At 52.3% G+C, this 27,986-nt stretch overlaps 4 protein-coding genes across 21 annotated transcripts in view; 2 read left to right on the plus strand and 2 right to left on the minus strand.

Moving 5' to 3' along the window:
- Nucleotides 1-811, plus strand: part of SETDB1 (SET domain bifurcated histone lysine methyltransferase 1) — a 34,010-nt gene extending 33,199 nt beyond the window's left edge. For all 6 annotated transcript variants that reach the window (XM_057722452.1, XM_057722436.1, XM_057722473.1 and 3 more), the window contains one exon: nt 1-811. In XM_057722452.1, the coding sequence (XP_057578435.1) occupies nt 1-118 (118 nt within the window). In that variant the 3' untranslated portion in view covers nt 119-811.
- CERS2 (ceramide synthase 2) lies at nt 760-10,514 on the minus strand. 7 transcript variants are annotated; one of them, XM_057722593.1, is made up of 12 exons: nt 10,329-10,513; nt 8,126-8,179; nt 4,509-4,682; nt 3,963-4,080; nt 3,656-3,774; nt 3,369-3,426; nt 3,213-3,263; nt 2,891-2,983; nt 2,572-2,700; nt 2,250-2,356; nt 1,945-2,098; nt 760-1,770 (listed from the first exon to the last, which is right to left on the minus strand). In XM_057722593.1, the coding sequence occupies exons 3-12, from the start codon at nt 4,679-4,681 to the stop codon at nt 1,630-1,632; spliced, it is 1,143 nt and encodes a 380-aa protein (XP_057578576.1). In that variant the 5' UTR covers nt 4,682; nt 8,126-8,179; nt 10,329-10,513; the 3' UTR covers nt 760-1,629. The 7 variants fall into 7 exon arrangements, with proteins under 7 accessions (XP_057578576.1, XP_057578558.1, XP_057578567.1 ...); XM_057722575.1 differs by lacking the exon at nt 10,329-10,513 and adding an exon at nt 9,674-9,813; XM_057722584.1 differs by lacking the exon at nt 10,329-10,513 and adding an exon at nt 9,674-9,787 and having other exon boundaries at nt 8,126-8,234.
- ANXA9 (annexin A9) lies at nt 9,036-25,658 on the plus strand. 7 transcript variants are annotated; one of them, XM_057722643.1, is made up of 17 exons: nt 9,036-9,107; nt 14,510-14,802; nt 15,522-15,587; nt 15,901-15,977; nt 16,099-16,181; nt 16,707-16,797; nt 16,978-17,074; nt 17,612-17,706; nt 17,950-18,063; nt 18,287-18,377; nt 20,028-20,107; nt 20,276-20,335; nt 20,790-20,874; nt 21,013-21,108; nt 21,194-21,252; nt 24,302-24,424; nt 24,651-25,658. In XM_057722643.1, exons 6-17 carry the CDS (start codon nt 16,723-16,725, stop codon nt 24,711-24,713), a joined length of 1,038 nt encoding a protein of 345 aa, XP_057578626.1. In that variant the 5' UTR covers nt 9,036-9,107; nt 14,510-14,802; nt 15,522-15,587; nt 15,901-15,977; nt 16,099-16,181; nt 16,707-16,722; the 3' UTR covers nt 24,714-25,658. The 7 variants fall into 7 exon arrangements, with proteins under 7 accessions (XP_057578626.1, XP_057578648.1, XP_057578609.1 ...); XM_057722665.1 differs by lacking the exon at nt 24,651-25,658 and adding an exon at nt 10,714-10,844 and having other exon boundaries at nt 9,040-9,107; nt 21,013-21,252; XM_057722626.1 differs by lacking the exon at nt 9,036-9,107 and having other exon boundaries at nt 16,099-16,217.
- Nucleotides 25,635-27,986, minus strand: part of MINDY1 (MINDY lysine 48 deubiquitinase 1) — an 8,518-nt gene continuing 6,166 nt past the window's right edge. Inside the window, exons 8-10 of the mRNA XM_057722495.1 lie at nt 27,074-27,265; nt 26,452-26,604; nt 25,635-26,178 (exon numbers count right to left, since the gene is read on the minus strand). Of these exons, the coding sequence (XP_057578478.1) occupies nt 26,098-26,178; nt 26,452-26,604; nt 27,074-27,265 (426 nt within the window). The 3' untranslated portion in view covers nt 25,635-26,097. The remainder of the gene's footprint in view (nt 26,179-26,451; nt 26,605-27,073; nt 27,266-27,986) is intronic.

Here is a 27,986-nt window from a genome sequence, read left to right on the forward strand (position 1 = left end):
GAGAATCCGGGCTGGGACAGAACTTACGTGGGACTACAACTACGAGGTGGGCAGTGTGGAAGGCAAGGAGCTGCTTTGCTGCTGTGGGGCCATCGAATGCAGAGGGCGTCTTCTTTAGAGGACAGCCTTCTTTCTACCCTTCTGAACCCTTCCTGAACTGTTCTTTCCTCAGGAACTGGGTCTTCCTGACTGTTGAATTCTGACCCCCAAGTCTCCAGTCTAGCTACTCCCCCAGCTCCTAGTAGATAGAAATGGGGGTTCTAGATCAGGAGATCCCTTCCAATGTGGTGCTAGCAGGCAGGGCCCCTCCCCCACCTCCTGAGGCACTAGGGGTGGGAGAGGCTACCACTCTAACCTGGTCCTGACATCCCTCCAGTCCTCCCGTTGCGCACCCCTCCCATCCTATATTTGTTCACGTGTTCATGCTTCTAACAGACTTTATTCTTAGAATGAGGGCTGTGTATTTTACTATCCCTGGTTTGTATTGTTTCTTGAAAGTCTTTTAACAAGATGTTAAAACTAAGATTGTGATTTGATTTCTCTCCCTCAGCTCCCAATTCTGGGTCTTTTGATGAGAGATGTTTTCCCCCCATTCTTCCCAATGGGCAGCTGTTGACCTTTCTCTACTTTTGCTTTTTCTTATTTGCCATGTGAAATTTTTAAATGTTATATAACTGTGAGGAAGGCATGAGGAAGACTACCTTAGTTTATTTAGTTGATCCATCTTCTCAATTCTTAAGAGTCTCAAACACTTGTTGCCATGTTTTACTTAATCTTTAATATATTTTAATTAAAAAAACCATTAACAGTACATTTTCGTCTGAAGTGGTCCCTCTGCTGAAATGCCAGGTGCTAGCTGTAACTCTGGCTTTAAAACCAAAACCCCAAATGTTTAATAAATAAAAATTAGAACTAGTTGCCATTCTACTCCAAATCAGCTAGCCTAGGGAAAGAGGCCAGAGAAAGGAGCCAGTAAGATCTTGGACCTGTGACTACAGGGACAGCTAGCAAAGAAGTAACAAAAGACTGAGCAGTCCCCATCGTGGCCCCCACTTTTTGGCAGAGGTAGGATTAGGGTCATGTGCACCCTCCTACACTCAATTCATTTGTCTCTTAGGAGGAAAAAAGTTAAAAGTCAGCTCAGCTTTGGTTTCTGGTCCAAGTTAGGGAGATTAGAAAGGTGAGCCTTGGTCCGACTTTGGCAGAATGAGGCCCACAGGTGGGACCGTAAGGCACGACCCTGGCCGTGGAGGTCAGGGAGTCAAAGGCAGACAGCTGGGGCCAAATTCTGAAGAATAAGGAATGTGAGTTGTAACCCTCACCCCCAGAGCTGAGGAAAGGTCTCGAAAGCAGTAGAAAGGACAACTTGGAAAATAGAGAGGAAAATAAGGCCATCCCCCCCTCTAACAAAGGATATAACCACCCTCCCCTTTCCTGGGGATAGGCTGGTTAGAATTTGGTTTAAAGGCAACTGGGTGACAAAGAACCAGGGGGTGGGGGCACAGAGAAGAACACGCTCCTCTCGCTTTCTCCCCCCCCCCCCCCCCAGAACTTAAAGTGACCGTGTGGGGAGGGTGGGGTAGTTCCTTGGCTTTATGCAGTAATCTAAGGAGCAGCAGGGACAACGGTTCAGTCATTCTTACGATGGTTGTTATTGAGGATGGGATGGCCATTGGCTAGGGGTCGGCTCTTTGCTCCTCCCCCAGCTGCAGCCTCCTCCCCCTCTGAGCTCTCTGTCTCTTCCCGGTCACTGCGTTCATCTTCTACCAGCTGTGGAAAGGAATGAGAAGGGTTACAAACCCCTAAGGACTCTCCGTAGACTTTTTCCAGGTACATCCAGGGCCCCACAGTAGTTTTTAGAGGGTTGCTGATACAGGAGGGAATTTGGGCAGTTCCTACAGCTGAGGGAGGGTAGGGCCTACAAAATGGGGACAGAGCCTTCACCTTTCCAGTTATGAACTTGTGGGCCATGCGCAAAATGAGGTAGGCCCAGAAGATGTGCAGCAGCTGCAGGACTCCCATCATGAAGTTGAAGAAGTAATAGCCAAAGAAGGCAGGATAGAGCTCCAGTGGGTACACCAGGGTGCAGTGCAGGATCCTTGGGATGGGAAGGGAGAGACAAGAATTGTAAACACAGAAAGGAGGGGGTTAGGATGGAGGATAGACGATTAGGCGGGGGGGGGGGGGGGGGGGGGACTCCTGATTTCCTGAGAACAGGAGTGTAGTCTGCCCGCCGCCTCACTACTCACCAGAAGGGCAGGACAACCAGTCGGGTGAGGATGAAGACAATTGCGAAGACGATGAAGATGTTGTTGCAGGTGTTTTTCCATCCCGCATAGTTAAACATCTTGGCTGACTGCAGAAAGCCCCCGTCTGTCATCGTGGGCTCCCGACTCCCCCATGTGCATTCATATGTGTGACCCAGTTACCACGCTGGCTCTGTGCCCCCACCTGGTCCCGGGAATGTCCACCCCCCCACCACTACCCACCCCCACCCCCCACAAAGGGTAGAGGGCTGGAAGAACCTGCACCAGGGTCTCTAGGCTTGAAGAAATGCCCAGGAAGCCTGACCTCTAGCAGGTAGTCAGAAGAGTCGTGCAGAGCCATGATAAGAGTCCCTGCTCGAACGTAATTGGCAAACCAGGAGAAGCTAATGAGGATGATGGTGGCCACGTGATGGATGATCTGCTCCTTGAAATCCTGTAGAAAAGATGCAGCCTCCAGAAAGACTTTTTCCTGTTCCCTAGCCTCCATTCTTCTTCCTCCCCTTCACGTTTAATTCCACTTATCCCACAACTGTGTCCAAAGTACCCAGAAGTCAAAGGGGAGTCTCTTCACCCCAGGGCTTCATTTTGGCTCCTAGGCTTGATGGCACAGCCCCTTAACCCACCTTTCGCTTGACATCAGAAGCAATGCTGAAGAGCAGGGACCAGTAGAAAGACAGTTCAATCATGTAGTACCAATACTGGGACGGGATGATGCTCTGGGAGAGAGGAGAAAAAAGAGGAAGGTAAAGGACCCCAGAGCAACTGGACCCAAGGGTCTCCAAACCCAGCCTTCCTAGCACCTGAGGTTATGTTTAGCACCATGACTCCAGTCCCTTCTGCCACGTGTTCTGAGATTATCTCTTCACAAGGATGTGTATGTCCTAATCCTATCCTACACCCATTCTCTTAATCACTGCATATAAAGAGTCAGGACCTATCTCATACCTGTATGGGATATCCCTCCCAAACTTTCCTCATGTCATAGAACCAGGGTTTCTGCAGAGAGATGGTGAGAGGTTAAAGGAGGAGGGACCCAAATTCTGTGGCCTTGCCCCACCTTGCCAGAGAACCTACTCCCACCTCCCAGTAACCCCCACTCACGTCTACAATGACAGCCATGCCGGCAATGAAAGCAACCAGGTAAAATGTGAATCTCCAGCTGGAAGAAGAAGCAGAAATGGCTAGGAGAGCAAGGTGGGAGGATGGCACAGCCCTCTAACCAACCCCCAAGTACCTTCCTGCAGATATCTTCTCAAGGATATTAATGGCCAAATTTCCCTCCTCACCTGGGTATAACCTCCCTGCATACAGCCATGGCCCACCCCTCCCAGCAAAATACATCAGACCTTCCTCTGCCACCCAGTTTCTCTTGCCGCAACCTCCTCTACCTTGCTTCTCGGAACTTTTTGAGGAGACTGGGCCGGTCCTGGTTGCGGCGGCGGCGGAACCAGCGTTCTACCTGGCGGCCAGAGAGCCCGCTCTGCCGTGACAGCAGCTCTACCTCTGCCTGGGTGCAGGGAAGAAGCCCATTACGTTCAGCTTCACCCCACCCTCCCACCCTCTGCCAGTAATGACCCAAATCAGCCCCACTGCCTTCCCATCTCTTCACCCACCAGAACTGGCATTCCAGCCCTCTCTCTTCCTCTCTCCCAGCCAGAACTCAGTAACTCCCAGAACAGGGTCTGCAGCCCATACCTGTTTGGGCTGCTTGCCACTGGTCAGGTAGAAATGCTCCAAAGTGGGGTTGGGAGGTGCCCGCAGCCGAGTTTTCTCTTTTACATTCAGGAGGGCAGCCAGTGGTGTAGCCACGTAACTGGAGAAGGGATATAAGTGAGGAGTGTCTGGCTCTCATGAAGCACCTCAGTCTCCTAGGAGCCCCTAAGCTAGGGCACCGGAAGGCGGGTACTGCAAGCTCAGGCAACTTTATCCTGGGCCTCAGTTTCCCAGCAAACCCCTCTCTGGCTGCCTGGGGCTGCCCACAGCTGACAAAGCTGCCTGTGTTCACTAGTGACCAGGCGGGTGGAGGGCGAGAACAAATAACCATTGAAGGAAAGGGCCTGGGGGTGCTGAGCCCTCAGAAAGACAATGCTGCCTTCAGTGGGGGGCACGCAGTAGGCAGGGACCTGGGTGGCAAGAACACCAGGGTCCAGGGCCAATTAAATAGCAAGAGACAAACATGAAGTAGAATCAACTGTTTGGCTGGCAGCCAGGGAAGGCATGGGGGTAGGTTGGTATGCTCACAGCTCAAAGAAGTATCGAATGATGAGGAAGAGCAAGGCCAGGGGTAGTGTGATATAGAGGTCTGAGGCTTTGGCATAGACACGTCCATCTTGGTCTTCTAGATCTGCCCAGGTTAAGTTCACAGGGAGCCACAGCCGTTCCCACCAGAAGTAGTCATATAAGGTCTGGAGCATCCTGAGTGAGGAAGGGGAGGTAGAGGACATCAAAGCAGGCAGCAGTTTGGGAAAAGACTGATGGAAGTTTTCACAGTGTAACAAAAAGAGCAGGAGTAAAGATTCAAGCCCTGGGTTCTGGTCCTGGCCATGTGGACAAATCAGTTTCCCCATCTGTAATATGGTGGCTTTCTAGTTCTAACATTTGCTATTCACATCAACCAAAGGTGATGCTAACACCCCCTGGAAGTCCTGATTCCCTAGACTTAAAAACTTTGGGGTCTCCCCATCATTTTGCTACTTTCACATGGAGGACGGGCAGCATCTGGCCCGAGAAGCTGTTGCCAACAATCTTAAGTAAAGTCAAAGGGATCCTCCCTTCCCCCCATTCTCCAGCTCTCCCCTCTAGAGCCCCCAAGCCAACCCATAACTGGAAGCTTCCTTTCCAGGGAAGCCCTAGAAAGGATTGCAGGGCTGGGGCAAACCCTTCCTCCTCCTTCCCTATAACCCACTGGGGCAGCAGGTCCTAGGGAAAATTAAGAGGCCAGAGTAAAGCAAAATTATGCTCCCAAATAATGCTGAGCTCCAGGACAATCAATGGACATCAAAACATTGCGCACAAGGGCTTCCCTGGTGGCGCAGTGGTTAAGAATCTGCCTGCCCATGCAGGGGACGTGGGTTCGATCCCTGGTCCGGGAAGATCCCACATGCTACGGAGCAACTACGTCCGTGTGCCACAACCACTGAGCCTGCTCTCTAGAGCCCGCAAGCCCAGAGCCCACGCTCCGCAACGAGAAGCCACCACAATGAGCAGCCCGAGCACCGTAACGAAGAGCAGCCCCCGCTCATCACAACTAGAGAACGCCATGCGCAGCAAGCAAGACCCAATGCAGCCGATAAATAATTAAATAAAAAATATTGCACACAAGACTAATACCCCATGCCAAGCCATCCAATTCTTAAACATACGGCAGAAGAACCCTATCTGAAGCCTATTCTCAGGAACAAAATGAAGACAAGGCTGCAGGGAGTCAGGGATTGGGAGACAGAGAGTCGAGAAAGCAGACGAAGTCATCTGGTAGAATTAGGAGCTATTTCTTATTAAGGCTCATCTAGAAAATAAAATACTAGTCTGAGCGGGGAACATCCCTCACAAATACCCTCAGCTCAGGAAAGAGCTGCTGCTTTCCCTCACCTCCCCCTCTTTCCTCCACTGAAAGAGAAAGGATCTACGGGGTGGTAGTGGCTACCTGGATCCCCGAATGAAGGAGGGAATGATCTGGGGCTCACGCAGGGACAGCAGCTGCTTAGAGCTGAGAAACGCAGCAAGATGATCCTGAAGAGGCGGTGATGCTGGGACCACACAACACCTGGCAGCCCTGGCACTCAGTAGGATGACAAGGGCAAATCTTCCAGGCTCCCAACCCCTCATCCTCCCAAGAGGGAGGCTAGGCCATGAGACTAAAAGCTGACACAGAAGGAAGGTGGTCCCCTCCCAGCCAGGGAGGAAAGAGAGTTGAGAGATTGTTCTCTGCTGTGAACGAGAGACCAATTGGTGCCGCTCTCCGGCAGAAGGCTGATCATATCACAGCTGAGCTGGGCTGCTCCTCCGACAGCTCCGCCCCCACCCACCACAGAAGCACTTGCGAAATCCCTCTCAGCCTGTCACGGGTCAGTATTTCAGCTCAAGGACTTTACCCTCTTGTCCCCACTCCTGGTCACTGCTCTCTTAGATGAAAGCAGAGGTCAGCACTGACAGTAAAGGAGCTTCAGCTCCAGCCGCCCCCAACAACACACACACACACACACACACACACACACATTCCAGGCGTCAGCTCCTGAGGGCACTGCCCCTTCCCCCTTCCCCCTTAGCCAGAATAAATATTTAATTAGTTAAAGAGATGGAAGCCTTTTGAACTGAACAAAATTAAACATAATTATCCACAGTAGAACCCTCCCCACACCACCATGCACACACACACACTTTTTTCCTAGAGAGAAGTTGTAGAAAATTTAGTAGGGAAGGGACAAGGCAGAATGCCTAGATGTGGTGGCACACCTCTGGCTCTTCCTTGCCACCTTTTTTGCTTAGCTTGATTGGAGGTGAGGAAATAGACCTGACCAAGTCACCTAACTGCTATGTCTCTTGGAGCCCAACTTGTCCTCCATTGAGGTCTAAAGCCAAGGGTACTATCAGGCCTAGAAATTGGACCCCATCCCTACCCTGGTCGGTGGAAACCGGCAGGGAAGTTTCATCAGATATTTTGAGGACTAAAGATTCAGAGGGCTGGCTGGGGTCCTGAGGGTATGAGTGGAGCCCCTCTCCCTGACTCCTGGGGCTCAGGAATGTCTTATGCCAGTATGATCCCTACAGAGAAGGTGAGGAGCTGGGGAAGCAGGCAGAGAGTCAGAGGTCAAGGGCAAGCGTCTGGACAAGATCTCAACCCCAGGACAAGACAGCACCTGTCTCCTTCCCGCTCCAAGCAGGGAGCGTGGAAGAGGGTGTGAGCAAGAGAGCGTGGTGTCACGGGAGTTCAGAAATGCAGGTTCTGAATGAGGGCTCTCTCACACCTGGCTTTCAGGCTTTCTGTGACCACAGCCTCCCTTGCTGCGCAGTACTTCCATTAGCAGAGGAGCAACTGCCTCACACCTGCCCCTCACCCCCCAGGGCCTAGCCCAGCAGGGAGAGGCACCAGATTCAGCAGGGTCAGGACTTCTGACTCACTGTGAGGGGGAAGGGAAGAGAACAGGGGCTCGCAGCCGTCCTCACGTACACAGCCCCACAGAACCCACGGGTCTGCTCCCAGTGGCGTCCCTGGCACACCAAGCCAAGCGAAGGGATCCCAGGAACAAAAAGCTGGGTCAAGAAAAGGGGATGTGCCCTCGGGACAGGGAGACAACCGTGCTTGTCTGGGTCAGGTTACTTCATTTCCTGGTGGAGAAAATAACACCTATAGATATGTTTCCACTCATAGAATTTACACACGTGAAGAGACAACAGGGTGTGTGTGTTTGTGTCTCTGTCTCTGTCTCTCTCACACATACACACACCTGCCTCAGAGACACGGATACCACTTTCTGAGGTACAGGCTGGAGAGGGGCCCGCAGAGCAGGGATTTCATGGGCATTGGATTACGAGGAACTTGGACAGGGCTCCACCCAGCCCCCAGCCTTGGCCCCAACTCTGACTGACCTGTCCCAGACCCTCACAGATGGATGAAAAGGGGCAGAGAGTCCCCGTGGGGCTTTGTAGACCCAGTCGGCTAGGAGAGCAGAAGTTTAAGTCTGTGAGGAAGGGATCTCACAGACTCAATATGATAACAGTCCCAGCAGCTCTCAGAGTTTGGAGGAATTATTGAGGAAAACAGAATCAGTTAGGGAAGAGAGAGTGACAAATAGAGGGTCCCACAGGCTCCCAGCTTCCACTGAAGCCTGAGGGACTACAAAAAAGAAGTGAAAGAGTACCTGAATAGTCCTCCTTGTCGAAAACTTTTTCAGGCGGCAACAGCAGGTCATGAACTAGAAGGCGGTGAGCAATGGATGAAGCCAAGAAGAGGTGTGTCATTGCTCCCGGCTGCAGTATAGGTCCCAGGTTTTAGTTCTTCTGGGCTGCCCCTCCAGAGGCCCCAGCACACCCAAATACTGCAGGAGACCACAGCCCCCAGGGGCAGGGAGAGGCTGGCAGCTTGAAGAGGCAGATGCTGAAGGCACAGTACAGCCTGTGGATCCGCCAGCCTGTGGCCAGTGACGGGGGAACGTGGAGGCCCTTCCTCCCAGGGGGAAAGCTAGCCAGAGGCCCCAGTGAAGGGAGTGGATGGCAGGGTACCAAGCAAGACAAGGAACTGTCTCTCTTCGGAACAGAGTCTGTGCAGGTCACTATATGGTTAGGGCCAGGCCCTGAGGGAGGAGGCTGCAGACAAGTCCTTACCCTTACGAGCCCCATCACAAGCCCTGTCCGCCACCCACATTAGGCCCAGTCACCTGGACTCTGGTATAGGACAGCGACCCCTACAACACAGACGTGAGAGTGGTTGCCTGCTGGAAGCCTTTCCTGATTCACTTCTCTGGAAAGAGAGGCTCACTCCATTCCTCAGGAATCCTCAGAACCCCCTGACTCCTGGACCTGGCAACTCAGGTGACTGAGACCAGGTTTTGATGCCAAGAGCCTGGCTTGGGAAGTGAACGCCGCAGCTGACGCCAAAGATTAGAACACACACATGCAATTAACCTACTCACCAGAAAGCCTCCGGGCCAGAAATTAGCAAGCTGAAGCCCGGAAAACCAGTTTCACCAGCAGCTCCCCCTACCCCTGCCCCACACACCCCATAACGGTATAAGAGCTTTTAGCCTTGGGGGGCCGGGGCAGACACTCAGAGCCACTCCTTCCTGTTTCCCGTTAAGCACATGGACGCTCTGACCTCCCTCCCGGAGCGGGCGCAGGGAGCCGGTAAGAAAGAGCAAGACCCTCCAGGCTCTTCCCACTCCAGCCACGGGACAGTCCGGGCCGGGGGCCACGCCGCGGGCCCGCTGCCAGGCACGGGGCTCCCGCGCAAGTGCTCACCGGACTTGTCCGCTCCCAACAAAGGGGCGCCTGCGGCCGGGCGTCCGCGCGCAGCCGCGCGTCGCCACCTCCCGGCCCCTACCTGTTGTCCAGGAGGGCTCGTCCGGGCTCGGGGCGGCGCGCCCGAGGACGCCCAGGCGCCGGGCCAGGCTGCCCTCGGGCGGCGCTGGGGGCCCGGCCGCTCCCGCGAGGCGCTCCGGCCCGCCCTCCCCCAGGCCCGCCGCCATGAGCGCGCCCGGCAGAGGCCCCGAAAAGCGGCGGCGCTCCGGCCGGGCCGCCCCGGGGTGCGCGCCTGGGCCCCCCTCCCCTCCTCCGCCCGCTCGCGGCCCCGCAGGGCCCTGTCCGCGGAGCCGCGTCCTCGCGGCCCCCAGTTCTTCCAACTTTGCCGCGCCGCGTCCCGCCCCACCCCTGCGCGCGGCGCCTCGGGCTCCCGGGCCGGGGTCCCGACTCACTCGGCGGCGGCGGCGGCGGCGGCGTCGCGGAGCTGGCCGGGCCGGGAGCCGCTGCTCCGTGTCTCCTCTCGTCCGAGCTCCGGGCCCCCTCCGGACTGGCTCCGCTCGCTCCTCTCCTCCCCCTTCCGCCCGCCCGCCTGCCTGCCTGCCTGCCCGCTCCCTCCCTCCTTCCTCCTCCTCCCGCCGCCCGCCGAGCCCAGCCGAGCTGAGAGCGAGCCCAGCCCGCCCGGGAAAGTAAGGCCGCGAGCAACACAGGAGCCGGGAGACTGGGCGTGGGCCTGCGGCCCGGCGACGGAAGGGGAGAGGAGGGCGGGCGGCGGGGCCGGGGCCTCCGCGCGGGGCAGCCGCGCCCAGCCCCCGCCGCCGGCAGCCGTCCCCTCCCCGGCCCGGGCCTTGCCCGCTGGAACCACCGCACCTGGGGAGAAGCCCCCGCTGAGGGCAGGCAGTGTAGGGGCTCTCCCAGCCGCTGGTCTCTCCGTTAGCGGTGCGCCGTAGCCCCGGGGATCCCGGGGACAGACCCGCGAGGTGCCCGGGGATCGCGGCGCGGAGCGGTCGTGCCCCTGCACCACCCCGCCCGTCCCCAACCGCGGCCCCGGACCTCCGCCCCGCTGCGGCCCTCAGTGCTCTCTGCGCGACCGCTCGCCGCACTTCCCACCTCCAGCCCCACCGGGCAGCGGAGGGAGGAGGGCGCCCCGGCTGCCGGCCGGCGCAGCCCCTGCGAGTCCTTCCGAAGTACCGCGCGCCGAGGCCGAGCACCTCTCCGGGGCCGATCCAGGCAGCCGGGCCCGCAAGCTTCGGCTGCCCTTCCCAGCACAGAGCCTGCGACTCCTAGGGCGTCCCCCACCCCAGCCCTGCCTTAAAACCCACAGTGTTTCCACCCGAGTGCTGTAAAACCTACCCCTAGTGGCACACATAACCTGCAGTAGCAGACTCGGAAGGAGCCAACCCAAAACTTTTGTCGTGTAAAACGTATTTGAATTTTCAGTCTAGACCACGTTTATCCGTATTCAAATTCATGTTTTAAAATGTTTTTCCCTTAGACTGGTAAAACTCTGTTTCCGGAAGATGCAACATGTTTACCCTAGAAAACTGGCCTTGATTCCCAATGAGGACAGAATGTGACTAAGATGAGTTTCAAGGTTTGTTTAGAGAGAGAGCCTGCCTAACGGAGGTAACAATTTTTTACCTTAAAAATGGGCATTTTTATACTGTCACAGTTAGAACCTCTGACAATAGCTTTTTTCAAGGTTTATCGAGTCAAGTTCAGGTGTTTTGACAGTTCTCTTAGGAAAGAATGTGACCTGCCGCTAATCCAGTTTGAGAGCTTGGCCCTTAAGACGCTATCTGGAGAGGTAAAGAGGCAGAGGCTGACTTACTTCCAAATTTTCCTTTGCTCTTTGCAGTGGAACCCCCCCAGCCCAGGCCTACACTGGGGAAATGAGACTTTTTGCTTCACCCCCTGGCCCCTGGTCCCCTGAACCAGTACCCAGGGGACTCTACAGCTTTTTTAGCTCCAGACTTGCCTGATTTTCCAATTCTCAGCAACCCCCAACCCTTAACTCCTTTACCCCAGGCTGAACTCCTTTATTAGTGTATCATATCCTTCTACCCCCTTCCTCAGCCTTCCAATTCCAAAGTACTCTCTATCTTTCTTGAGTGCCCTCCCCAGATTCCCTTTACCAGCAGGATTCCAGTGTCTCGTCTTTGGGTCCCAGCTAAACTTTGGGTACCTCTCTACCCCCTCCCCATGTCTGTCCTACTTGGCTCCCCTCCTTTAGTTTCTGAACCCTTTTCTTAGGCAGTTCTCTTACTTTCCCAAGGTCCTCACTAGACTTTTTAAATGATTCCTCAGAAGACTAAGACCAGTTCACTTTCTTTTAAGATAGCAGTGGGAGGGGAAGTTTGGGGCAGAAGCTGAATAGGCAACGCCTGAAAAATAAAGATAAGAGGGTGTACCCCTCCTCCGGGAGACAAAGGAGAAGGTGGATAGAGAAAGGGAAACTGGGCCCCACACAGCATTAGAATGATGCTACCAGTTTAGAAACAAACGCTTTCTCTCTGTCTCTGCTTAGTTTGGACCAGGAGATTTTGATCACTCTGACCCATCCCCCACCACCCCGGGCTGGCATGGCCACGCCCACAGTGCCCCAAGCGGCCCGCCTTGCCCTGACTCACTTCCTCTGTATGGGCTGCTGAGGTGTCCAGAGGCAGAGGACAGAGCTAGGCCTTTGGCCTGGGATTTAGGTATCTAGGGCAGTCAAAGACATGGACCCCAGTTGTGGAAAGTGGATCTTGGTCTTGCCAGGTCAGGCTGGCTTGTGCAACACAGAAGCCTATTTGGATAAAAGAGTAGAGCCTGGCTAATACAAAAGCAAAGAGGCAAGTGCCAGGAATTCTGGGGAGGAAAACTTTTGTAACAAGAGGGGAAAACAGCTAGGAGGAATTTCTATGTGTTCTGAAACTACACAGTGCAAAGTGTTTGCAGAAAAGCAATACAGACTTAGAGTTGAACAAGCTTTCGTGAGTCAACAGTTAAGACTCTGTATGTTACTTACTGCTTATCCTCTTCTATTCCACTAAGAGGGACCCCAGGTCAGCCATGCCCTTGTGAATGAAAAACTGTTGCTTGCCATATCAGTAAACAAAGGATGTTGCAGCCATGAAGACATCACATTACAGAGACTTTCCTGGTGGTCCAGTGGCTAAGACTCTGTGCTCCCAATGCAGGGGGCCTGGGTTCGATCCCTGGTCAGGGAAGTAGATCCCACATGCCACAAGCATGCAGCAATGAAGATCCCTTGTACCTCAACTAAGACCCAAAGCAGATAAATAAATAAGTATATATACGTAGAACGGTGGCGGGGCCGGCCGGGGAGACATCACATTACAGCCGCCCTGATGGTGAATCCCAAGAGAACTCAGGACCAGAAACAGGATGCCCGCCATCAAGCTATCAGCCACTGCAGCCACCCCCTCCCCAACAGTGCACCCTGAGGAGACTCAGGATGGGAAAACACAGAATACTGGCCCCAGAGAGCTGAGATACATATCAAAGGAATGATTGCAGTGAGCCTGGACTTTTGCATCTTTCCGTACATAGAAAAGTGCTAAATTCATTAACTTGATATGTCTTGTTTTCTTTAATGAATAATAATCTTTTGCTATTCTGACTCCCTGGTTTTTGTTACAAAACTCCTCTGTATCCTGGCTGCTCCCTTACGGCTTCAGAGCAGTCCCTCAGAGCTGTCTGAAAGGCTGCGCCCCAGGCTTAAGTCCTGAGTACTGTCTGCCAAATAAAACATAATTGTCAACTTTTACGTTCTGTTTTTTTTTTTTTTTGTCACCACCCTCATCTGAGTGATAAGGAAAACACTGAGAACTTAGGAGACCTGGATTCTGGTTCCAAAAATACAGCCTTTGGAAATCACTCAGCCTCCTAGAGTCAGTAACAAAAGGGTGGTAGATAGTTCATGCCTAAGATCTCCAGCTCTGAAACTGTAAAATTTAGAGCATGGAGCTGGAGGGTGATTTAGTGCATCTGAAAACAAGCTCCATTTGGCCCTGGAGCTGGAATAAAACAAAACCCAGGGACAAAAGGAGTGAGGTTCCACCAGTTTCAGGGGAACATTTGTAAATGCAACGCACACCCCTCACATGCCTAGGCAACCAAGACACTCCTCCAAATTCAGGACTCAGTCTTGCAGGTCAGCCGGCAGTACCTTGCAGAGGTTTGGACAGGGGAAACAGGAGCCCTCTCTCGCCCTTCATTTCCCCCTAAGCCTACTTGGAACGTGTGCCCAAAAGAGATTCTGAAGGCCACAGAGAGTCAAAGGCACGGGGACCTGGCTGTGGAGACACTGTACTACATTACCCTAGCCTAGAAGTCTCCTGCATGTGTCCTGAGGTCTGTCTTAGCAGGTCTCTTGAGTAGATAACTACCTGAGGCTCTTCCCCGACCCAGCCTGCCTACGAAGTCCACCTAGGAACCTGATGTCCTTGGGAGACTGCACTTCCCAACAAGTGAGCCAGGAGAGCCCCTTGATATCTGTGGGTGGAGCCAGAGCCTCAGCAGACCTCAAGTGGCCACCAGGGTTCTTGAGGCTCTCTCTCAGTGGCTTTTGATGGCCTCTTGTGGACAGATTGGGGATTGGCAAGAAGCTGCAGAAAAGAGCCAAGGTTGGAATTCTTAGGGAGACACTAATAGCAGCTATCACTATAAAATAACACTTTAACAATATTTATTGTTATATATTGGTTAACATTTTGACATGTGTACTTACCATTCTGAGCCCAGCACTCTTTCTAAAGTGCTTTACATGTATTAATTTCTTTAATTCTCAAAATAGCCTACGATTGTTATTATCTCCATTTTGACAAGAAGGAAACTGAGCACAGAAAGGTTAAGGTGGTTGCCAAGGTCACACAGCAGACCAGAATTCTAAGTCTAAGGAGTCTGGCTTCAGAACCTTTGCTTTTAATCAGCATGCTGAAACGGAGTCCCATTTTTTCAGGTTGCCATGTAAAATATAGGACTCTCAGTTAAATTACAATTTCAGATAAATAACAAATAAGCTATTAGCATAGCGCTCGTATATCCTATGAAATATATGGGTCATACTTAATACTAACAAATTATGTGCTGTATGTACTAAATCTGGCAACCCTAGTTTACAAGGCACTTTTCTCTGCCAAATGCCATCACACATATTACCTCATTTAATCCTGCCAGGAAGCCTATTCTCAGGTGCCCCAGAATTCCCCTTATTGCCCAACCCTCCCATCCCCCACCCCCAACACTTCAACCTCTCCCAATATTCCCATTTTTTTTTTTTTCAGGTAAAGAAACAGAGGGACTTTCGTGGCAGTCCAGTGGTTAAGACTCCTCAATCCCAATGCGGGGGACACGGGTTCGATCTCTGGTCAGGGAAGATCCCGCATGCCGCCTGGTGGAGCCAAAACAAAAAACAAACAAACAAAAAACCACACCAAAAAAAAAAACCCCACACCCAGAGACCTCAGCTGAAATGACTACCTGAGGTTACAGAACATAACAAGTGGCCGAGCTGGGACTGAACCCACATTCTCCAGCAAAAATCGGGGCATGTTTTCCACTTTAACAGGAGAGAAAGGTGAGAAGCAGTGATTGCCACCGTGGAAATCTCCCTTTATAGCATCTCCTTAGGCCTGGTCTGCTCTGAGGAAGAGCTGCCAGTCCCTCCTCAGGCATATAAGAAAACCAGTGAGGACCTTCCCAGGGTGGGAGAGCGGCAGAGACGTGGAGACAGCTCTCTGGCTTCTGTGCCCAGCCCCCACCTGACCTGTCTAGCACAGCAGGAAGGAGGCTGCTTCCAGACCCTAGGGAGCTGACTGTGAGATTTGAGTAATTGTCTACTCAGGGGCCCCTGAGGCTCCCTGAGACTGTTTACCTGCTGCTCTGTGCACAGACAGCCTCCAGCCCAACTGCTGGGGTTGCATCACCTGCAGCTAAAACAGCCCTGGCAGCCAAAAGGCAACAGAAGGAATCTAAGACACAGGGACCCAGGGAGCCTCTTTCATCTCCCTGTTGCCTTTTGGGAGCACAGTGCTTCTGTCCACAGGGAACACCCTTTGCATTTTTCTCTCCTGACTCTGCTGATCTGCTCCCACCCTCAGAATACCTGTGCCCCTCCTTCCCCGAAGATTTACACAGTCCCCCCACCCTCCTCACTCAACTGCTCTCTTCCAATCACTCCTACTTGCTACTGCTGTGATAAGGGGGTAGTCAAAGGAGTTTCTGGGTTGGGACCCCTCTGGGGTGCAGGCTGGGGTGCCATGCTGGTATGTGCCCCAGCAGGTTTTTCTCTATCAGCCTCCAAATCATCCTGGAGCCTGTCTGACCTGCCCCCCAGGAAGCTGGAGTCAGAGGCAAAGCCAGGTCAGAAGCTGAACTTAGAGACTGGGTTTCTGCGGTCCCACTTGGCCCCATAGGGAAAGCAATACACAAAGCCTCCTGTGTCGGGGCTGAGCCGCTGAGAGGCCAGTGGAGTTCTCTCACATGGGTTGAGGCCAGTTCCTGGGAGGAGAGATGCTGGGTAGGGAGGTGTTTGCATGTGGGACCCGGTACAGCTTGGTCCTCTCCCATATTTGGGAGGGGCCAGAGCCTGAGAGGACAGCTGGGCTGGTCTGCTGGAGAGGTCATCTGACTGGCTGTTCAGCTTGGGCTGCACACACCTCCTCTCCTGTACCAGGTCACACGGGAGCAGGAGCCCATACACGGCACACCGCCAGGCTCTGAGGACACCTACTTCGCCCCCAGCACCTCTGGGTAAACACTGGACCTGGGCTCTCATGCTGGGGGTGGGGGGTAGGGAGGAACTTGTTGATCACTTCGGGGAGCGAGAAAGGAGTTTTCCTTTTCTAACATGAGTGCCTGCTTCCTTCTCCAGGCACCCATGTACCCACAAGAACACATACATCAGCTCCGAGATTGCACCTGCTGACCTAAAGATCCCAGCCGGAGACTCTGAGGGTGAAAGGCGTACGGCAGTTGAAGCTCTGCGGGCAGGTGGTGGGGGCGGGGGTGGGGTCTTATTTGTAGGCTGGCGCTGAAGGTGGAGGAAGGTGCTGTTATCTCTCACCCCACACACTTCATCCTGCCCCCTTGCCTCGCCTCCCCTGCACTGCCCCAGGAACACCCGGCCGGGCCATGGAAGGAAGGGAGGTGACCTCAGAAGGGGATCATCCACCACAGATCAAGGGCTGGGGAGCCTTGGGACCAACCCTAGAGTCTGGGAGGGTTTCTTTGGTGCTAGTTCTAGCAGCATCCCTGACCAAACCTTGCTTCCAGAAGGACGGTGAGTGGTGGGGGAGGTGGGGGCTCCCCTCTTACCCTCCACTTGGGCTCCCAAACCTGCCAAGCAGGTGGTTCCTTTTTTCTGCAACAAGGGAAAGGAATGGGCAAAGGGACCCCAGGCTCCCGGACCTGGGGGTTATAAAGAGGCCCAGAAGGGCTGGGATGTTCCCCTGAACTTGGCTCCTCTGTCCCTCCCCCCAGGGCAGCCAGTCGCACCATGTCTGTGACCAGCGGGAAGATGGGGTTATCCCTGACCCAAGAAATCCTCAGCCACCTGGGCCTTGCCAACAAGGTAGGCACTGCTGAAATCGCAGGAATCTTTTCTTTAATTATTATGTTTATATCAGCACAGGGGCTGGGTGGTGGGGCAGGGAATAGGAAAGGGAGAGCTGGCCCTGAGGCCATGCCAAGGGCCTGGCCGGGGCCCTGGGGAGGGGTGTGGGCAGACTCTGTTACCCCTGTGCTCTTACAGACTGCAGCTTGGGGCACCCTGGGCACCCTCAGAACCTTCTTGAGCTTCAGTGTGGACAAGGATGTGCAGAGGCTGCTGAGGGCCATTGCAGGCCAAGGTGAGCCCTTCCCCTCTGCACTTGGGCATCTACCTTTTAGAAACCAGTCTGTAGACCAAGAAGGAGCAAGGAAGGAGGAACTGACACTACTCCATAGATGTTTGTGGAATGCCTTAATTCCTGTATGTCAAGTACCAGAGTAGGTATGTCATCTCCATTCTCACAACACCCCTGTGACACAAGTCATACTGTTTCCATTTTGCAGATGAGAAAACTAGGGTGCAGGGAGGTAGAGAGCCCTGCCCAAGATCACACAGCTCATAGTGGCAGAGCTGGGATTCTAATGCAAGTCTGTGATCCCAAAAAAGCCTTTTTCCCCACCATATCAGGCCACTTTTGCCTAACTTTGGGTCAGATTTACATGCCATTTTGGCACCTTCTTTGAAATCAAATGGAAGTAGGGGTGGTGTAGCCTTTCCTAGACCTTGTCACCTCCTCCCCTGGAGGCTTCAAGTCGAGGAATAAGGGGATCCTGACCCTGTAAAGACCCTGGCTGGATTCCACCAAGCTCACAGCCCAGCCCGCTTCTTGGTTCAGGTGTGGACCGCAACGCCATTGTGGACGTGCTGACCAGCCGGAGCAGAGGGCAAAGGCAGCTCATCTCTCGAGTCTTCCAGGAGCGCACCCAGCAGGTGAGACCATGCTGACTTCCAAGGAGCAGTGGGCCGGGATGAGAAGCCCCCTGGAAGACTTGGGTCCAGCAATGGCAGCTGCGGCCAGCACTTGCCCCCTGGCTAAACCTGGTGTGTGGCAGGGAGGGAAGCCTGGTGCCCAGGCCTGAGAGGAGAACTAGCCAAATATTCCCAAACCTCCTCACACACCTGGGACTCTCCGCCTCATGCCTGCTCCTCTGCCTTGGGGACCATTTCTTGTAGGACCTGCTGAAGTCCTTGCAGGCAGCATTCTCTGGCAACCTGGAGAGGATTGTAGTGGCTGTGCTGCAGCCTGCAGCCTGTCTTGATGCCCAGGAATTGAGGACAGCCTTGAAGGTACCAGGAGAGGAGATTTGCCGGGATGCCTGGGAGTGAGGACACTATTGAGGGAAGAAGAGGGCTGACTGCCTTGCCTTTGCCCACTCCAGAGGCGTGGACTTGGCAGAAGACCCCTTGAAATAGTCCATGTCGACCCTCAGAAAGACAAGTGGTCAGAATCTGCTCTTCGCCATCCTAATGACATGCCCCAGTCTCAGAGTGGCCTCCCAATTTCTCGTAGGACTCAGGGTCTGCTGAGGATGTGGCCTTGGAAATTCTTGCCACCCGAACCCCACCCCAGCTGCAGGAGTGCCTGGCAGTCTACAGACACAGTAAGAGCATGGAGAGAGGGGGCTCCAAGAGCTGGAAAGGGACCTGCAGGACAGTCCTCTCTTCCCCTGCTCTCCCCGCAGGGAGCCCTCTGAGAGCCTGTCTGGTTCTGTTCCCTTGGGGTCTCTCCTCCACCTACCCCTGGCTCAGTCTCCCCAGAGAGACAGCCGGAAGTCATCATTAAAGAAAGAGAAGCAATGATTAACCATCCTAGTCTGGGGCTCCAGGGCAGATTCCAAGGTAATGACAACGCTGGGCCCTGTGACAGTCCCGAGGGCACCCATGTCATCTTCCCAGCCCCTTGCTGATTCGGCCGTCACGCCACATCCAGGCCAAATGGAACCTTGCTACAGCCGGGCAGGGGGGAAAGGTGGGGACTTGCTCTCGTAGGTGTCCATTCTCAGCCCCCTGGCTGCTGGCGCTGCTTGACTGCCACATGCCTCACTCACTAATTGGTAACTAGCTTTTTCTCAGCCTCATCTTAACACACCCCCGCTTTTTCTTGCTTTCCCCAATTTTCCTTTGATGTCCCATCTCGGTCTATATATTTTTTTAAATTTAATTAATGTATTCACTAATTTTGGCTGCACTGGCTCTTCCTTGCGGGGCACAGGCTCCTCTAGTTGCAGCGCGCAGGCTTTTTCTAGTTGTGGTGTGTGGCTTAGTTGCGGCATGTGGCTTAGTTGCAGGTATATGGGATCTCAGTTCCCTGACCAGGGATCGTACCTGCCCCCCCACCCCCACCCCCCGCACTGGGACCATGGAGTCTTAACCACTGGACCACCAGGGGAGTCCCTTGGCCTATCTTCTTAACCCCTCTTCTACCCTTTCCCTTCTTGCTTCGTTTTTCCCTTTTCCCTTCCTTTTCTCCCGTGCCTGCACTTTCCCTTCTTCAAAGTCTACCTCCCACATCACTTTGCCTCGCCTCAAAGGAGGGGGGCCAGGCCCTAGCCATCTTACCTCACAATATGGGCTTCCCTATGGGCTTCTCTATCCTCTTTTTTTTTAATTTATTTATTTATTTATTTTGGGCTGCGTTGGGTCTTCGTTGCTGCACGTGGGCTTTCTCTGGTTTCCGTGAGTGGGGGGCTACTCTTCGTTGTGGTGCACAGGCTTCTCATTGTGGTGGTTTCTCTAGTTTCGGAACATTGGCTCTAGGAACACAGGCTTCGGTAGTTGTGGCATGAGGGCTCCGTAGTTGTGGCTCAATGGCTCTAGAGTGCAGGCTCGGTAGTTGTGGCGCACGCGCTTGGTTGCTCCACAGCATATCTTCCTGGAGCAGGGATCGAACCTGTGTCCCCTGCATTGGCAGGTGGATTCTTAACCACTGCGCCACCAGGGAAGGCCCCCATCCTCTCTTCACTGACTGGCCATCACTCAAATAACTGATGCCTCCTGCCCCCAGCATTTTGGCACCTGGAGATGAGGCCACCCCACGGTGCCTGACCCCACAGTGCACAGGTTACTCACAACTTAGGGATGTTTTCAGGATGACCACATGGTGCTTCTGCCTTACATCCTGGGAACTAGCAGCCATCAAGCAGGGGATGGCGGGACTGACAGGACACAGTGGCCAGGCATTTGACAGGTCCTGGAGGTATCCTCACTGGGAAAAATCAGGAGGATTCAGGGAGCTCCTGCCCCTGCCACAGATTTCCAGGTAGATGCTGAGGAGGACATCAGATCTGAGACCAGGGGCATCTTGCGGGACCTGCTCCTGGCCCTGGCCAAGGTGAGGGGGACCGGCCTTGGGGGGGAGCGGAGTTACCCCACCTGGGAGCACAGCTGTGATGTAATGAATAAGAAAGGGCCTTGTGGGAGACCAGGGTTTGGTTTGTTGGCCTGGAGATAAAAAGCTGCCCTCCAAAAAGAGTCCTCCTGAGAGAGCTTCTCCTCCTAGGGGGGCCGTGAGAGCTACGCTGGAGTCATTGACTACAACCTGGCAGAACAGGACGTCCAGGTGAGCAGGGGGCTGAGGAGCTTGCACAGTCATGCACTTAAGACATCATATCTTAGAGCCAGTGGCCTGTGTACCCACTTGTCCTGCAAAACCGATCTTGCCTTGGGGAGGAAGTCCTCAGTGACATGAGGGGGGGATGGGGTGTCAGGTAGTGTCCCACATGAAACCTTTTCCGCTCATCCAGCCTCTGACTCCTGAACTTACAGATTCTTCTCTCATGGGCACTTGGGGATTATTTAATTCCATAATCCTTTAGAGATTATTTAATTCCTTGAGTGCCAGGATTTTTCCAAACTGGGGAATCAAGCTGTGAGGGCGGAGCCTTGTGCCTTTAAAAAAATAAATGAAAGCAACTAATTTATGGGTTAAAATAAGCTTTTCCACATTGATGGATTCTGGGAACACCATAACCATGGCCCCCAACCAGTGATCCTGATGTACTCCTCCTTCCCAGGCACTGAAGCGAGCCGAAGGACCCAGCACAGAGGGGACGTGGGTCCTTATCTTCACCCAGCGAAATCCTGAACACCTCGTCCGAGGTACACAGGAGACGTCTTGTCTCCCTAGCTGGCGCTAGTGATGAGTTTGGGCTGAGGAAGGTGGGGAGGGCTCATCCTTCTCTGCGATAATCATCCCTCCCCACTTACTTCTCTGGCAACTTCCCATGCACGCAACAGTGTTAGACCAGTACTGGCGGTACACGGGGCATGCGTTGGATGAGACTGTCCGGGACCGTTTCCACGGAGCTGCGCAGGTGGCTCTGCTCAGCCTAGGTAAAGGCCTGCTCAGGACCTGTGGGGCAGGGGTCTCCCATGGAATGGGAACTACCGCTCTCCACCCTTCCCTCTTTGCTTCCAGCCTCGGTGATCCGGAACACGCCGCTGTACTTCGCTGATAAACTTCATCACGCCCTCCAGGTGAGACCAACCCTCCTTTCCCCTCCCTTTGGAACAAAAACTGGGAGGAGACATCTCCTGAGCAAGAGAGGCAGTTTCAAGCTGCTGCTAATGTAACCACTGCATATTACTTGGTAAACATGGAGCAGCTCTCTTTTCCTAGGTTTACAAATTGTCTTGTCAAGAGTAGAGGAGTGAGGGGTGGTTAGAGAGAAGCTAGCTGACCCACCAGGGCACCAAAGCGAAAATTTTCAGCCCAGTTAATGTCTAGGTGGCCAAATACAGATATGAATTTGCTCTGTAAGACAGTGCCTTGTCCGGTTTCAGTTGTTGCCAGAATGAGGATGGTGAGAACTCTAGAAAAAATAACGAAAGGGCCACTATTTCTTAGGGGCTCCTTGTGTGCCAGGGCCTATCCTGAGCACATTACACATTTCAGCGAATCCTCACATCCACACTCCATCCTTGTTTTATAGATGAAAAAAGCTAAAGTACAGAGAGGTTAAGTACCTTGCCCAAGGTCACACAGCTATTAAGTCACATAGTCTCCCTACAGTACACATAATGATCCTATAGGACATTAGTGGCTATGTATCAACTCCTGGTCTCTTGGCACCCAAGACCACCTTTTTCCGCACTGGTCAGACTTTGTTCTGTATTATCCAAACTTAAATTGGCAGTCTTGGTTTGAGTAATTTCATAAACAGAATCCGGTCATTCTGCTCGTTGAGCTAGGTCTCCTGCTCGTTGAGCTAGGTCTCCTAGTACAACTGTCCCCCAAAACCTACAAATAAAAAGCTCGCCAAAAATTTGAACATGGAATAGCTTTTCTTCTTTTTTTAATATTTATTTAATAATTAATGTATTTGGTTGCGCCAGGTCTTAGTTGTAGCTGGCCAGCTCCTTAGTTGTGGCAGGGATGTGGGATCTAGTTCCCTAACTAGGGATCAAACCTGGGCCCCCTGCACTGGGAGGGCAGTGTCTTAACCACTGCGCCACCAGGGAAGTCTCCTGGAATATCTTTTTGGATACTGGTTGAGGAACCATCATGCCTGTTGACAGCTATTCAAGACAGTACATAGAAGCATTTATTTTCTCATCCAGAGACTTCCATTTTGACAGTAGGTTATTGTACTTACCCAATAAAGCCTGTACTATTATAATAAGTAAACACTAAGATTCACTTGAAGAGCTGTGGTTATCCAAATTACTGTCCTAAAGACAAACTTGTATCCCAGCAGTAAATGATTGTAATGTAGTTGGATTACAGGACCTAGACTCTTGGATGTAAATGCCAGGTTAATCTTAGGAGTCAAAAAATAATAGAGGCCTATTTTTCTGAAAAAAAAAAAAAAATTTTAAGAAAAGAAAAAAAATCAAAAAAAAAAAGAAAGAAAAGAAAAAAATCAAGACACTTCTGTAGTATTCTTTTAGGAGAGATATGTGAAAACATAATTGTGATAAATATTTATTCAGAAAAATGACCTTTAAATGATGGCTGATTCAGGACAAATTCAGGCCAATCTGAAGCATAAAAATGAATGTTCATTATAAAGATCCTAATTATCAAGTAATAAACAACAATTATGTTTCATATAGGTTTGGTGTAGAGGGTACTTTACACCACTGGGAATATTCAGTTAATGAGTGACTCTTGCCTCAATTCTACAACCATGGAGTAACAAGAGTGGGAAGAAGGGAAGAATGGATACTGGGAAGCATTTGGCAATCTTTATCACAACACAAAACCAATGATACATGCAGTTCAAAGGAGCAGCCATCAGGAAATTCCCTGGCAGTCCAGTGGTTAGGACTCCAAGCTTTCACTGCTAAGGGCCCAGGTTTGATCCCCTAGTCGGGGAACTAAAATCCCACAAGCTGCACAGGCAAAAAATTAGTTAATTACTTAATGTAATTTAAAAAAAAAAAAAAGAGTAGTAGCCATCAGGCCCACTGACCATTAGGTAATGAATAAGTCCAAATAAAATACAGCATCCTGTATTCACTTTATCATTTTTTTGGTTTGTTTCTTCATGGGAGTTTATGATCTGTGGGGTTGCCCTAAGTGTGGGTTTCAGGCAGTTCTAGGAAGGGTCTCAGGAGTCAAGTGACTGAGGAAACTCTGAAAAAGAGGATATTAGGAAATAAAGACAGCACCAGTACACAGCTCATGACACAAATAGGTTTTTTGCAACCAAAATATTTTTTTAACACTTCTTTTTTAATTAATTAATTTATTTATTTATTTGGCTGCACCAGGTCTTAGTTTCTGCATGCGAGATCTTTGTTGCAGCACGCAGGATCTTTGTTGCGGCATTCAGGATTTAGTTACCTGACCAGGGATCCAACCCGGGCCCCCTGCATTGGGAGCTTAGAGTCTTAACCACTGGACCACCAGGGAAGTCCCCAAAATATTTTATTATAATCAGTTATAGTTTATGATTTGACGATGTACTATACCTTTATTATTTCTAAACTGAACCCTCCATTACCGTCTTTAACCTAAAGACAAGAGGCCTGGTGCAGGTACAAGAGAAAGACAGTGATGCTGAACCCCAGGGGTCCAACCAGGAGAAACTGATGTGTCAAGATGAGGATAACAAGATAACCTTGGTAGGTCAGGATCAGAACAGGAAGTCACATGACCCTACTCCCTATCAACTCTGTTTAGGGATAGAGTAAGTGAATCCTCCACGGACATTTATTAACTTGGAAGTTAAAAACAGTCTTCCTGGATTGCATACTGTAAGTCTTTATGGATAGCAAGTCTCCTCTAACCTTTCTTGAGTACCTGCCCTTGGAGTGAGGCTCTAAGCTAGTGGCAGGGCCAGGAAAGATGTGGAAGGAACATGTAATAGTCCAGTAATATTCCCCACGGCAAATGATCTTTCCTGCTGCATCATCTCCCATGAGGACAGACAAAGATAACTTTTGCCCCTAGATAATGCGTACCTCTCTTTTCCTTGACTCTCTCACCAACACTCCCTAGGATCATTCACCATGTGCCCAATCCCTGCTCTATGAGAATGTCACCACCACCGCATCCCCATTCTGTTTCTTCCTCTCCCAGGAAACTGAGCCCAATTACCAAGTCCTGACGCGCATCCTTGTTTCTCGAAGTGAGACTGATCTTCTAAGCATCCGAGCTGAGTTCAAAAAGAAATTTGGGACGTCCCTCTACTCTTCCCTGCAGGTGAGACTTGACTGGTTCTTAACCTGGAGCCCCAGAGCTTCACCCCTTACCTCCACCCTGCACACAGTGGAGCATATTCACGCCCTGGAGAACTCATGTATCTTTGGTTAATTTAGTACAAGGCTCTAGGCACCAAATAAGCTCTGGGCCAGCACAAGAGAGAGGACAGAGTGCCTGAGCCATGGTGGTGGTGAGTCTTTCTAACACTTGACTTTCTTGTCTGCAGGCTGTGGTGAAAGGGGACTGCCGGTCAGCCCTGCTAGCCCTGTGCAGGGCTGAAGACCTTTGAGACCTCATCCCCACGTGATATTCAAGGTCTGAGATTCCCATGTTTGGCTGAGCCTGCAGGAGACCAGCTGGGCCTCCAAATAAGATAACCCCTTACTGAGCACCACATATTCAGGCTTCTTGTTGAGCCTGGAACTCAAAATTCCTCCTAAATCCCTCAGTTCCCCTCACCTCAAAGTGATGTGTGCACCTGGATCCCCTAGCTCTGTCTTGGGTGTGTGATCCTGGGATCTCTTTGATAGTTTCTGCTCTACTCGTTCTTCATGTATTCTGGCCAGAACATCTCACCAATACTTGAATTCTTTCGACAAACTTCACCATCCTCTGTGTTCCCTAATTGAAGTTTGGGTGGAGCAGGACATGGGCTGGAAGGAGGCCTTGAAGTTGGAGGTGCCTTTGATGTGCACTTAGATATTCAACGGGAGTCCTGTTTGAGGCTCTAGACTACAGTTGTCAGCAACACCCCTCCCCTCAGTGTCTCCCCTCACCAACATTATTCTCTCTTCCCCAGGAAATTTCAAACAAAATAATTGAGAACCAGGAACCACAATGAGGTCAGGAATGGTTAGAGGCAGCAAAGGACCATCTGTATGACCTAAGAAACAAGCAGAGGATCAAGCTACCCCTCCCTTGCATGGGAAGGCCAGGTTAGCAGGGCACACAATCCCCAGATTCATCTGTCCAAAGCAGGGACTTGGAAACCCACCTCCCAAATTATAGTACTACTTCCAAAAGAAGACCTAACAAAAACAGATAAACAAAAACAAAAAGGGGAAAAGCAGGCTTTGGCTCCCCCTGCTGGCTCTATTAGAAATGACAGGCCACCCCCTCACGCCTCTTTACCTCCCTCCTCCCCCTTCTTGCATTCCTCCATTGGGTCAAATACTTAACCCCATAGCTGCAGGGTAAGGCAAACAACAGATCTCAGGAAAGAAGTTTTATTTCCAAACCCCTAGGAAGGCATTACAAATAATGGGATAGAAACCCAAACCAAACCCTGAAACAAACAGATGGATGGATACGGATGAGCCTGCAGGATGACCCAGCCAGTCAGGGGAGGGAAGTAAGGGAAATGTTTTCTAGACAGGGACCTCATCCTGGAGCCTGAGTCTGTATATTAATGTGACTATTCTGGGGAAAGGGAGTTGGGAATCAGAAATCCTCACCCCACCAACCCCAACGTTGCCCTGGATGGTTGGGAGGAAGAGGAGGCAGCACGTGAGGGCAAAGACGTCACCAAGTCTGACCTTGGCATTTACTGCCTGCTCCGATCCCCAACATTCCATAAATAAGTTACTCTGCGTATCTCAAGTTGAGCTGGGGAAGCAAGCAAAACAGCCCCAGCCTCTGAAAGCGCAGGCAAGGCTGCCTGGCCCTGGGCGGGGCTACAGGAGGACACAGTCGGACTCTTGCTTCAGCCTTTGCCGTCGCTCGGCTGCTGGGCGTCCAGATGTGGCTCCTCTCCCCTGGATCAGATTGAACAGTGGGTCACCCATCAATCGTGGAGGAGCACAGAACAGAGACTAGATAGAAGCAGGGTCAGGACTGGGAGGGGCCGTGGGGAGAGGAAGACAGGAAGGGACCCAGGGGAGAGGGACAGACAGGAGAAAGGCCCCGAGGGAAACCCTGCAGAGATACGGCAGGAATAACAAGCGTCTGGACCAGGGGAAGCAGGGGTGGCGCACCGGGACGTGGGGACGCTGGAGGGGCAGCACTGAGGGCAGGGCGAGCAGGCCCACCTGCGGTGACGGGGCCCGTGCCGGCACAGGCTGGGCTGCTTGGTGCTGTTGGTACTCCTCTTGCTGAAGCTGCTGGGCCAGCTCCAAGTCACTAAGACCCAGTGTGCCCTGCGGTGCTTGCTGCTGCTGCAGGGACAAGGCGATCAGGTAGTCCTAGAGGGAGGGGAAAGAACAAGAGTGGTGAGGGAAGCTGGCCTGGGGGATATCCAGGCCGGGTTTAGGCTTCCAAACCAGCCTTTCCTGGGACTTCCCCGGCAGTCTAGTGGTTAGGGCTCTGCGCTTCCACTGCAGGAGGCACGGGCTCCATCCCTGGTCAGGGAACTAAGATCCCGCAAGCTGCTCGGCCAAAAAAATAAATAACAACAACAACAAAAGCAGCCTTTCCTCATCCTTCCAATTCTCCAGCTCCTTCTCCTCCAGAGTGAAACACACAACCAAGTATTTTTCCCTATGGTGCTAGAAAATGCGCACTAAGCACTGAGCTGGTCCGAAGGTAACAGAGAGGAGAGGGGCATGGGTGTCATATGCCACAGTCCCTAGATAATAAGATGCAGCAGCTCTACGGCAAGAAGCTCTCTGAGGCGGACATGCTCACTGCGCCCTCCCCAGACGCCCCACACACCTGGTCCACCTGACGCTGTTTTTCTGGGGAGCCACTCCCACCTTCTGCTCCAGATCCCTTGCCCAGGGTGTGACTTAGGTGAAAGTCAGAGTCACAGAAACAGCTGTCTCCGTCCACATTGTGCAGGCTCTCCCACACCACTTGTTCCTCCTGTAGAAAGCCCTGGTCGGTGACCAGTAGGTACAAGTGACCCTGCAAAGAAGAGGACAAAGTACATTGGCGGGATAGGTGACAGAGGCAGTTTACGGCCAGAAATCACCTGAGACGCACAGAGACCATTCGAATCAATCAGTGTGCTAGCTGGACCGCGTCGGTGTGAGCCTGTGGATCTTTTATAAACACGCATGGCTGGGGGGAGAGGGAAGGGCTGTCTGGGCGCGTGGTCAGCTGGGTGTGAGTATGGCGGTCACTGTGGTCAAGCACGGAGTCTTCAGGGCTGACATCCTGCATGGCACCCTGCTTCCTACCCTTACTTCCCATGGCCCTCTGAGCTCCCTCTTCTACTCAATTCCTAGAGAGCTCAGACAATTTTTAGCTTTGGAAAACGATAGTGTTGTTCAAAATTGCACTGCCCCTTCCTGGGAGAGGATTTACATTTTCTTGTCCCACCCGATGGCAGGCTTACTCCTTACGGCTCGCCCTGGCCAGTGAGATGTTAGCAGAACTGACACTCGTTTCCAGGCAGAAGCGCTAAAAGCAAGCGCGCGGTGCCCTCTCCCTCCATCCCTATCCCCACCCTCTTTTCCCTCCCGTGTTCCAGATAAAGGCTGTTTTGTCAGCCTGGGCCCCAGAGTGAAGATGATGTGGGACAGAACTGCAGCCAGTCCGCAGAGGACATGCAACGTGAATGAGAAATAAACCTTTGCTGTGGTAAACCACAGGGATTTCAGGGGTCATTTGTTACCACAGCTTA

The sequence above is a fragment of the Hippopotamus amphibius genome, chromosome 1 (genome assembly GCF_030028045.1).
Source record: "Hippopotamus amphibius kiboko isolate mHipAmp2 chromosome 1, mHipAmp2.hap2, whole genome shotgun sequence".
Classification (NCBI taxonomy): Eukaryota; Metazoa; Chordata; class Mammalia; order Artiodactyla; family Hippopotamidae; genus Hippopotamus; species Hippopotamus amphibius.

What these genes read in the sequence shown, in the direction of transcription:
- CERS2 (XM_057722612.1), bottom strand. Translation starts at nt 4,681, where the DNA reads ATGCTCCAGACCTTATATGACTACTTCTGGTGGGAACGGCTGTGGCTC. An exon ending in GTGGCAAGCAGCCCAAACAG is followed by an intron (nt 3,775 to 3,962) that starts GTATGGGCTGCA and finishes CCCTGCACCCAG; the next exon opens with GCAGAGGTAGAGCTGCTGTC. An exon ending in CTTCTGACTACCTGCTAGAG is followed by an intron (nt 2,357 to 2,571) that starts GTCAGGCTTCCT and finishes GGCTTTCTGCAG; the next exon opens with TCAGCCAAGATGTTTAACTA.
- ANXA9 (XM_057722643.1), top strand. Translation starts at nt 16,723, where the DNA reads ATGTCTGTGACCAGCGGGAAGATGGGGTTATCCCTGACCCAAGAAATC. An exon ending in TGGCAGAACAGGACGTCCAG is followed by an intron (nt 20,336 to 20,789) that starts GTGAGCAGGGGG and finishes CCTCCTTCCCAG; the next exon opens with GCACTGAAGCGAGCCGAAGG. An exon ending in AACTTCATCACGCCCTCCAG is followed by an intron (nt 21,253 to 24,301) that starts GTGAGACCAACC and finishes TTCCTCTCCCAG; the next exon opens with GAAACTGAGCCCAATTACCA.